This window comes from Nanorana parkeri, unplaced genomic scaffold (assembly GCF_000935625.1).
Source record: "Nanorana parkeri isolate BGI_ZX_2015 unplaced genomic scaffold, ASM93562v1 scaffold1888, whole genome shotgun sequence".
In the NCBI taxonomy this organism is placed as follows: domain Eukaryota; kingdom Metazoa; phylum Chordata; class Amphibia; order Anura; family Dicroglossidae; genus Nanorana; species Nanorana parkeri.
This window is the reverse complement of record NW_017308156.1, coordinates 180,471-190,788: the sequence shown is the minus strand read 5'-3', so window position 1 is coordinate 190,788 and position 10,318 is coordinate 180,471. Positions and strand designations below refer to the sequence as shown.

The following is a 10,318-nucleotide window of genomic DNA, read 5'->3' as shown; positions in this document are numbered from 1 at the left end:
ATATACAGATAAATAAAAATATGTTTATTTTGCATCCTGTGTAGAATAGAAGAGGACATCAGCATAAGACTGTGGAGGAATGTGAGGGACAGACGATCTCAGCGGGCAGAGTCCAGCGATCACATCGCAAACACTGTCATCTCTAACTAACTGAAAACCTAAGCTTTCAGAGAGGCGGGTCTATGTAGATTCATATGCAGCTGAAGGGAGGAAAAGCAGTTATGGAAATAGCCGAGCGGCTGGGGGAACAGATCGCGACGCGAAACGGAATTCGACACAACACCGGCAGTGACACAAGCGATCGAGCGTCTCTAGAGACGCCCGATCGCTTGACTGTAAAGCTGCCGGCCGTGTAATTGCAACGGCCGGCAAGCTGTTCGTCCGGCTCCACCGTCCTCTCGTCACAGACAAGTGGATTTTTCAAGCCCTGCCAATTAGTATAAAACAAGCCACATTTGGGTGAGCCAAGATGGCTTTTGCAGAATTGATTGCCTCCTTATTCAGAATTTCCCATTGGAATGCATGCCAGTTAGGAAGCTAGGAGTGTTGCCATATTTCAAAATTAATATAGTGTAAACTTTGCAGATGGTTGTTTAGTAAAGAATCACTTTCATGGATAAATAAACCTGGGTAAAAATCATCTGTGTGAAACTTTCTGCATTTTAATAAGAAGCTGGCCGAAGAAGGAGCTAACCAGCATCATACAGCTGGGGGGCAATGCATTTCGAACAGAAAAAGGGACGTCCTGTTTTCAAATGAGGAGCTCCAGAGTACAAAAGCTTCCCCATCGCAAGGCCGCGGGTGACATCTGCCCGTTTACCATCCCCATTGTAATATATCGTGCAGACGTTTCCCCTCCGTGACCCACCACTAACAAGCGCCTCATGCTTCCTGTCCCTGGCGCCGATAGACCAGCACATTGGTTCCGGGGAGGGAGGCGTCTCCAGGCCGCGGTGGATTCTGGGTCCGGGACGCGTTTCCATGGTGACAATAGACGCTTTTCTCTCCCTGGACGATCCTCTGTAGCTGTGGCAGCGGTAACTGGGCTATTTAACGTTACTTTTTCTTTCTCGCGGCACGTTTATTCATATCATGGGGTGAATTTGTTTTTGTCTATCTGCCGTTTCCAGGCACGTATAATGCAGCTGTGTGTGAGAGAATGTTCAGGAGGGGAGCCTGGTGTGAGAGGCGAGGTGAACAAGGTGCATGGACCCGGAGGGGAGAGCCATCAGCCTGCACAGGGGACATCTGTACATGGCCAGCATCAAGCTATCGCTGCTGGTAAGTTGTAGTGATTTACTGTTCAGAGTTCTCAGGGCATGCTGGTATTTGTAGTCCTGCTGGTTAACCGCAAACTGTTTACATTTGGCCTATTTATTGATTGCATTACCCTCACTGAACATATAAGACGGCTGAAATAAAGAGACTGCAAAATTAGAGATATATTTCACATGTGTATTATGTAAGATGCAACATGACTTCTTAAAGCCTAAAGGTGCCCATACACCTTACGATTATCGGACGAAAAGATCGAATAGTCGTACGATTTTCGTACGGCAGCCCCATCCTGCCCCGATGATCGCAAGATTAATTTAGCCGTAATTAACGCAAAGCACCTGGACGAAATGCGGTAATTGATTTGCCGTATTTTCGTTAGCGCAAGCGCAGTGTAGATCGTACGACTTTTGACGGACGGAAACGCCAGCAACCTTACGACAATCGTACGATCTAGCAAAGTTTTCAAACATGCTTGACCGTCAAAAGTCGTACGATTGTACAGTAATGTCGGTCGGACACTGCAATGCACACGTACGATTATCGGACGAAAAGTCGATCGCATACGAAAATTGTCTGATAATCGTAAGGTGTATGGGCACCTTAAGAGCTTGTTCACACCAATTGTGCTGCGTTCCAGAGCGGCGGGAGGGGGCGTGGCTGCCCGTGCAGTGCGAACGGACGCGTGGCAAAACATTGCCTGCGTTTTGCTCCACTGCAAACGCAAAAAATGCTGCATGCTCTGTTTTGCGTTTGCAGTGGACCGGAACGCAAGCAATGTGCCATTGACTTCAATGCACCACCACGCCCCTGGGGCATGGGGGGCCCATACAGGTAGAATTAAAATGTAGTTCCTTGCTCAGGAAGCTACAGGTGCTGTGTACAGCCACCCATAGACATAAGTGGCTTGCGAGACTGTACAGCAGGTATCTACAGGTTCTCTTTTTAAACTCACACATGCCTTTTTAGGCATATGTAGGTATGCACGCATGAGTTTAAAAAGCATAGGCATATAATGTTTGTATAGCCGTGATAGCCATTGATCTCTTAGTGGCTGTACGCAGCACCTGTGGCTTCCCGGGCAGGCAGGCACACCTGCATTTTACATGTACGGTCCCTGTGCACCCGTGTGCATGAGTGCTTAATCGGCTAAATCAAGGGTGGGCAATTCTGGCCCTCCAGCTGTGGTGAAACTACATATCCCATCATGCAGCTGCCCCTGTGAGTCATGCCTGTGGCGGTGAGAATCTTGCAATGCCTCATGGGATTTGTAGTTCCACAACAGCTGGATGGCCGGGGTTAGCGCTACCCTAAGCTAAATGCATTCTAGATGCATTATGACAAAACATGTGCAATATCTTAGAAATGGTTTTCTTTAGAAAGTAGCCACAGCTTGAGTAGAAAAACCTGTTCCCTCAGAGTGCTGCGGAGAAGGTTTCTCACTCCCTGATGTAGAAGCAGTCTTCTCTCTGCAGAGGTCTGACAAACTCCCTACAAAGTCAGAGCTAGAGCTGTCCAATCAGGGGGAACATGTGGTTTGTAGATTTGAGTGTTAGACCTCTGCAGAGAGACCGCTGCTTCCACACACAGAGCAAGGAACCATTTCTGCTGCATGCTTCAAAGATGAACTGTAAGCTTTTGTACACCTTTTTGTTTTGATGCATCTGGAATGTGCTTGGAAAGATATATAAGCCCCAAAACAAAAGTGTGATATATCGTATATGCTCGAGTATAAGCCGTCCCGTCTCCAGGCCACCTAAATTAGGACCCGGAGACTGCCAGATGACCCCGCTCGGAGCGCCGCACACCGGAGCAGCAGTGACGCGACGCTCGGCGAGGTAAGTAAGAAGACGCGCTGGCGCTGACTTGAGTATAAGCCGGGGGGGCACTTTTCAGCCAAAAAAATGGGCTGAAAATCTCGGCTTATACTCGAGTATATACGGTACTGCAGCTTACCAGTCCTTAGATGTGGTGGCTGCATTGGTTTTCATTTTTCAGGATGATTTTCACCATATACATACAATACCTGTTGATCTCGCCAGATTTGCAGTATCCTCGTCACTTCCTGTCAGCTGAACTGGAAGCACAGACAAATGTATCTTCTTTCCTGCGTGCCCAATCACACCATAGCGTTGCGTTAATCACATGATACCGTGCAAATAACGCACACCATCACACAGCACACACCTACCGTGCGCTAGGTGCATCACATTGCCATTAATGTGAATTGGTGCCTGAGTAGTTGGATGCCTTGTTGGAAAAGATTCATACAAAGAATAGTGTCCATACCAAAATACAGATCACTGCCTGCACATCACTAGAATAAACCGCCATATGTTCTTATTTGATGACGCCAAGTTGGAAAACCGGATCCCAACTTTTGTTGTTGTTAGATATCCCCTTACTGCATGTAGAGCTGTACTGGTCAATAGGAAAATGATCTATCTTTAAGTAAAGCAGTCTACCTGTATAATTTGTACCGGTAGCAGGTCTACAACTGTAATCCCTTTAGCAGGGGTCTCAAACTCAATTCACTGGGGGGCCACTCGACAAATTTATTTCTCCCATGGGGGCCGCTTGCCAAATTTCATACTTTATTATAAAAATGTATCTATATCCGGTTTGGTACTACGGACACTAATATAGACACAATAAGGCCCCATTCATATCTCTAGGTTTAGGTGCAATTAGGGATTCCTGTGTCAGAAACGTGCATTTTTCTGCAGCAGAATGCCTACTCTGGTGTTTACAAGTGGCAGCTGTCACCCATTCGAGTTAATGATCAGGTTGCATGTGAACACCGCACACCGCATGTAATGATATGTGATATTATTACATGCAGTTAGAAAACACTCCCTGGATGCACAATCATTGCGTCCTGGGAGAGTGATTGATTTCTGACCAAATGTAATAAAATCGCAGGCGTTTAAATGCAACTGCTGTCACCTGATCATTAACTTGAATGGGTGACAGCTGCTGCTTGTAAACTCCAGATTAGGCATTGTTCCTGATGCTGGAATCCCTAATTGCACCTGAAGATACAGGTGTGAATAGGGCCTAATACACTTCTTCCCCATACACATAAAATAATACCCCCCCACACACAAAAAATACTACCTCTTCACATATATAATAATACACCCCCCATACACATGAAAAATACATTTTATAAATATCTATATATATATATCAGCATTGTAGTAGGAACACATACTAGAGTTGATTTTGATAATGCAATCAAAGCTTATGTGAAAAAAATGTAGTGAGTTCTGCCTTCTGTCTGCCCATCACTTTCATCAACTTCCTGGATTCCCAGTGTGCTGTACAACTCTTTCCCTGTTGCTTGATGTGATGCATGCAGTCTCGATTTCTCAAGACTATATAGCCCAGAATGCATTACTTTCAGCAAGCAATGATGATGTTTCATTGATCAGACATTGAGTTGTAGTTCAGAAGGCAGGTTCTGTGAGAGTTCTCACAGAACACGAGGGAGTGTATATTCACAGGGCTGAGTGGAATGATGTCAGTGCGTTGAGAAAGTATATGCTATGGGCATCCTCAATAAGTAAGTTTACACACTTCTAGATGGATATGGTTATTAGGAGTGGAATAGAACTTATAGAAATTCAATATAGAAATACATATTAGTTTGTTTTTGTTACCATAGATACCCTTAATAAAAACAGTGCTCTGTTTTTTTGTTTTTTAAATATAAGCTGATAAATGCACAAACATGTAAAAAATATATTCTTAATTATTATGGTTTTAATAATGTAACTGTATATGACAATTACACTATTAATCACTAGCATGCTGCCACCTTTGGTTTGCAGTGTCATATGCAGGCTGAAGCCTTATTTTATGAATGTAGCCTCTGGCCTGCATGTGGTCATCACTATGGTTGGTTGCTAGTTGTCAGTGGGGACCAGAGCTGTCATTGGCTGCTTAGTCTGACAAGTAGCAGCCATGCTTCATGCAGAGGACCATTTTATCTACAGATTGCGCTCTGAAAGGGGTTAATTTTAGTAATACATATAACCAACTTCAGACAAAACTTTTTTTTTTTTTCTTAATTATGGCTCGAGTAAGGGAAGGTTCTAATCCTTCTTTACATTTTCCAAATCTGAAAAAAATTGGCTGGAGTTAGGTATAATTAATTAAAGGTGTTAAGATATGGAAAACACTGGAGGGCAATTGCTTACTTGGCTGCACATTACACAGTACATGTAATTTGGGAAATTAAAAATAATGCAGTGGTGTATTTAGTTGTGCTTTCACACCAAAGATCAGTATTGGTCTTCATCTGGTCCATCATTTGATTTTATATGGTTGTGCCGAGCACGCATTTTTTTTTTGCCAACATCCCTTTAAAGGTGGCCATACACTGTACAACCATCGCAAGACCTTAGTCTTGCGATGGTTGTAAAGTAATTAAAAAAACGTAAAGTAATTTAAAAAACGTACGATCTGCCCATCTTGGACAGGCAGATCGTACTCTCGATCATCGCAAGCCCGCCCCCTTGAGGGGCGGGCTTCCGATGACCGCAATGCTGAACGGGCAGTGTGCGCGTGTGCACACCGGCCCGTTCGGCATTTGTCTCCCGAGCACCGTTCTAACCAGCCGAAAATCGTACGATTTTCGGCTGGTTTTCTAGTGTGCTCCTTAGACAAAAGACGTGCGACCGTACAGTAGAAACGGTCGCACGTCTTCGTTCACACTGCTCGATTCTCGTACGATCGCGGGATTTCCCGCGATTCTCGTACGAGAATCGAGCAGTGTATGGGCACCTTTTTATATGGGCTCACTGACCTTTTAGATCATGTCAGGAATGAAAACTTGTTATATCCACAAGATCACCACAAAAGGAGTGAGATGTCCAGTAAATGACAACAGAAAATCTATTCATAGTTTTCTATGTAAAGTCGTACATGGATATATGAACCATCCATACAGCAATGGCGTCAGTTCACAAGTGTGTGAAGCAAGAAATGTTTTTTTGATTTGCTAATTTCAACGGAGACAAGTGAACCTTTGACAAAGAATCTATATTTATTATTAGCTTCCCTTACTAATCTCTTCTTTAACACTCCAGACAAATAAAATCTTACCCTTGCAATAGACTACCTCCACACTGAAAGGGTTAAGTACTAATTTTGCCTAGGGAGATAACATAACAGAGTAAAGGTGGCCATACACTCTACAACCATCGCAAGACTTTAGTCTTGCGATGGTTGTAAAGGGATTAAAAAAACGTACGATCTGCCTATCTTGGACAGGCAGATCGCACTCTCGATCATCGCAAGCCCGCCCCCCTGAGGGGCGGGCTTCCGATGACCGCAATGCTGAACGTGCAGTGTGCGCGTGCGCACACCGGCCCGTTCAGCATTTATCTTCCGAGCACCGTTCTAACCAGCCGAGAATCGTACGATTCCCGGCTGGTTTTTGAACATGCTGGTTCGACAGAAGACGTGCGACCGTACAGTAGAAACGGTCGCACGTCTCCGTTCACACTGCTCGATTATCGTACGAAAAACCGATCGCATACGATTATCGTACGATAATCGTGCAGTGTATGGGCACCTTTAAACTCACATGAACTGTGATGCCAGCTGGCTCCAAGACCGGTCCTTTGAGCCTGTATCTTCCTCCGCTCCAGAGATAGAATGTCCCTCCCGGTCCCACGTCCTATACACTTTCGCCCGATTCTTGAACGAGAATCGAGCAGTGTATGGGCACCTTTAGACGTGATGAGTCACAGGACCTAAGACCACCGGAGAGGAGGGGGAGCAAGGTTGGAAGGACTGGTCGAAGAGCCAGCCGGGATTGTGGTTATTTTAGCTCCCTAGATAAAACGAGCACTTAACCCTTGCAGTGTGGGGGGTAGCCCCTTTGCAAGTATTAAGATTTTATTTGCCTGGAGCTTTTCTTTTAAATGTATGTAATTCGATCTTTTCTTGATTTTTGCCTGACAGCAGTTGTAGATTTTAGCATCAGTCCTGTTGTAAACAGTGCAAAAATGGCAATTGTTAGTAATCCTCGCTCCTCGTTTACAGCGTCACTTAAAGTGACATTAAACCCTCAGATTTTTTAACATAAACCAATACTGTAATGTGCGCCTTACTGTAATCCGTGGTTGTTTCCCTTCTCTTTGCTGCTCTTCATTTTAAATCCTCATGTCTTCTCATGCTTGGGGAGAACTTCCCTTTTCAGCTCAGGGCCTCTTCCCGTAGTGCTGGCTCAGATTACAAGCCTATACAAACCTATACACAGACACCGTGTATCCATTCCTGAGACAAGGCAGTCTGCTGCAAAACAGAAGTTCTGCAGAGCATGAGAACAGATACAGATTTAAAAGGAAGAGCAGCAAAGAGAAGGGAAACTACCCTGGATTACAGTAAGGCACACATTACAGTATTGTTTTATGTTAAAAAATCTGAGGGTTTAATGTCACTTTAAGAACGGATGTGCAATGTTGAAAAGTAATTGGACACATTTTCCATAACCATTTGCTCCTTAAAGTTCCAGAATGACATTGCCTCTTTTTGTGGAACTCTCAATGTAGTGAGGAGCTGGGATTTGGTGCAAACCCAGTTCGCAGTAAAATGCCCCCCTCCTTCTTGCCCAATCGTTTTTAGCAGGGCACTCCCTGCCTCTTCGTGTCTCAACGCTTCAGGGAGGGGAGTATGCCTGCTGCAACTGATTGGGTAGGGAGGGGGGTGTCAGTCACAGTTTTTTTTATTTATTTATTACAGGTATTTGTATAGCCCTGACAATTTACGCAGCGCTTCACATAGTTGCACATTCACATCAGTCTCTGCCCTCAAAGAGCTCACAATCTAAGGTCGCTCACTCATGCACACAGGGCCAATTTAGACAGGAGCCAATTAACTTTCCTGCATGTCTTCGGAGTGTGGGAGGAAACTGGAGTACCCAGAGGAAACCCACAAAAGCATAGGGAGAACATGCAAACTCTTTGCAGATAGTGTCCTGACCAAGATTCAAACCGGGGACCCCCGATGCTGCAAGGCAGAAGTGAAGACCACTATGCAGAAATGTCCCATGTTAAGGTGCCCATACACTGTACGATTCTCGTACTAGAATCGCGGGAAATCCCGCGATCGTACGAGAATCGTACAGTTTATGGAAGGCGTGCAACCGTTTCTACTGTACGGTCGCACGTCTTCCGTCGAACAAGCAGGCTTGAAAACCCGCCGAGAATCGTACGATTCTCGGCGGGTTAGTGGCCTGCTTGTTCGACAACTCCCAAACAGACCGGTGTGCGCACACGCACACTGCCCGTTTGCAGTGATCGGAAGCCCGCCCCTCACGGGGCGGGCTTGCGATGATCGCTAGTACGATCTGCCCGTCCAAGATGGGCAGATCGTACGAGCTTTCAATGAGCTTACGACCATCGCAAGACAAAGGTCTTGCAATGGTCGTAAGGTGTATGGGCACCTTTAGGCTCTGTTCACACAGGCGGTGGGGGTGTCCACCACTGACAATTATAGTGATCCCTGCTGGGGGAGGTTGCGTGTGCACAGTGTGGTGGCATGGCCAGCAGCGGTGGCAGTTTTGAGCGGGCAAACTTGGGTGAACTGTGTTTGCACCAAGCCGCAGATCATCACTACTCAAGTGTACTCAGCAGGGAAACAAGATCCACAGTACATAAACATACTATGTTTCTACCCGCTATAATATATGTTCACCTATCTAAACTCAAAATAAATAATGTCATTGTGGCAAATGTAATGCAGAGAAGGGGAAATGGAATGCTATTATTGATGTACCATTGCAGGTTTAAGACTGCCCATCTCCTTTTCTACAGGGATTCTCCAGATGCACCTAGGGACATCTAGGAGAGACATGCCTCACTCTTAGGCTGGCCACACACCTATCAATTTTTTTGTTCAATTTGCGGGCTGTAACATCCGTGGCCGTACAGTTTTTTCCTTCTTTTTGCGATGGAGGAAAAAACTGAAACTGCCAGACATGTGTCCGTTTACATCAGATTACCCCCGATCCGGCACAATCCGGGCCGTCAAAACGAAACACTGTGCCATCCGTTTATTCGGACCCAGCCGGAGGCAGGGGTAACCGGGTGCCTAAAAAAAACTGACAGGCGGACCCGTTCGGGCCTTAGTCCCCTTTTATTGAAAAACACTTTATTATACAGTATGTGGTTATGTTCTAAGCAGACAGAAAGATACATTGATGCAAGGGTAGGGGTGTGCACCTCTGCTGGAAAAAGAATTGCTACAATACTTGTATTATAGTGCTAAAGAGCATAGAACAAACATTTCCTCGATCGCTGTTCCAAATGTTTTGAGAATTACCTTTTTATCATTCTTTTTTTTTTTTTTTTCTTTTCCAATCTGCAAACAGACAGTAGTGATCAGATTCTAGGAAAACCATCAACACCAGACAAGATGGAGAAAGAGAAGGACCATGGCCCCAGGTAATTAATGAATTAAGATACACCCTGTCGAAGAATTAATTGTAGACATATTGCAAGGTTTCACTTCCAGGTTGAAAAAAATGATGTTACTGCGTTTTACTTGTACTGTGTACTACAGATATAAGAGAATGTCCACTGAATCTGGCTTTTTACATTAAAGGAGAACTATGAGATGAGTGATTTTCACTCACCTCATAGTTCTAGCCGACCTGTGACAATGAGACTGTAACAGGTAGGCTCAGTAGATCGGGAGGTGAGCGAACAGATCCCGGCGTTCGCTCACCTCTCGATCCTGTCACGGCTCTCTGCCGTGACAGGGGAGGGGCTGGATTCCCCTCTCCGATCCGCCAGCCCTGACGGGGAGGGGGTGGGTACAGCTGGCTCTGCCTTTAGATAGGCAGAGCCAGCTGTCAGTCACGCAGCTGGGCGGATCCCGGCACAATTGTCAGGATCCGCTTCAGCTGCGGCGTCTCAGTATACCGCGAGCTACAGCTCACGGTATACTGAGCCTATGGTGACGGGAGGATGCTAGTTTGTGTCCTCCCGTTACCCTAATGAGAACTATGGGGAAAAGACTTAACCCCATA

At 45.5% G+C, this 10,318-nt stretch overlaps 1 protein-coding gene across 1 annotated transcript in view; it reads left to right on the top strand.

Annotated features, from left to right (window-relative positions):
• The first annotated feature begins 1,139 nt into the window (after positions 1-1,139).
• DNAAF1 (dynein axonemal assembly factor 1) overlaps positions 1,140-10,318 on the top strand; it is a 31,787-nt gene continuing 22,608 nt past the window's right edge. The window contains exons 1-2 of the mRNA XM_018571982.1: positions 1,140-1,281; positions 9,659-9,731. Of these exons, the coding sequence (XP_018427484.1) occupies positions 1,140-1,281; positions 9,659-9,731 (215 nt within the window). The remainder of the gene's footprint in view (positions 1,282-9,658; positions 9,732-10,318) is intronic.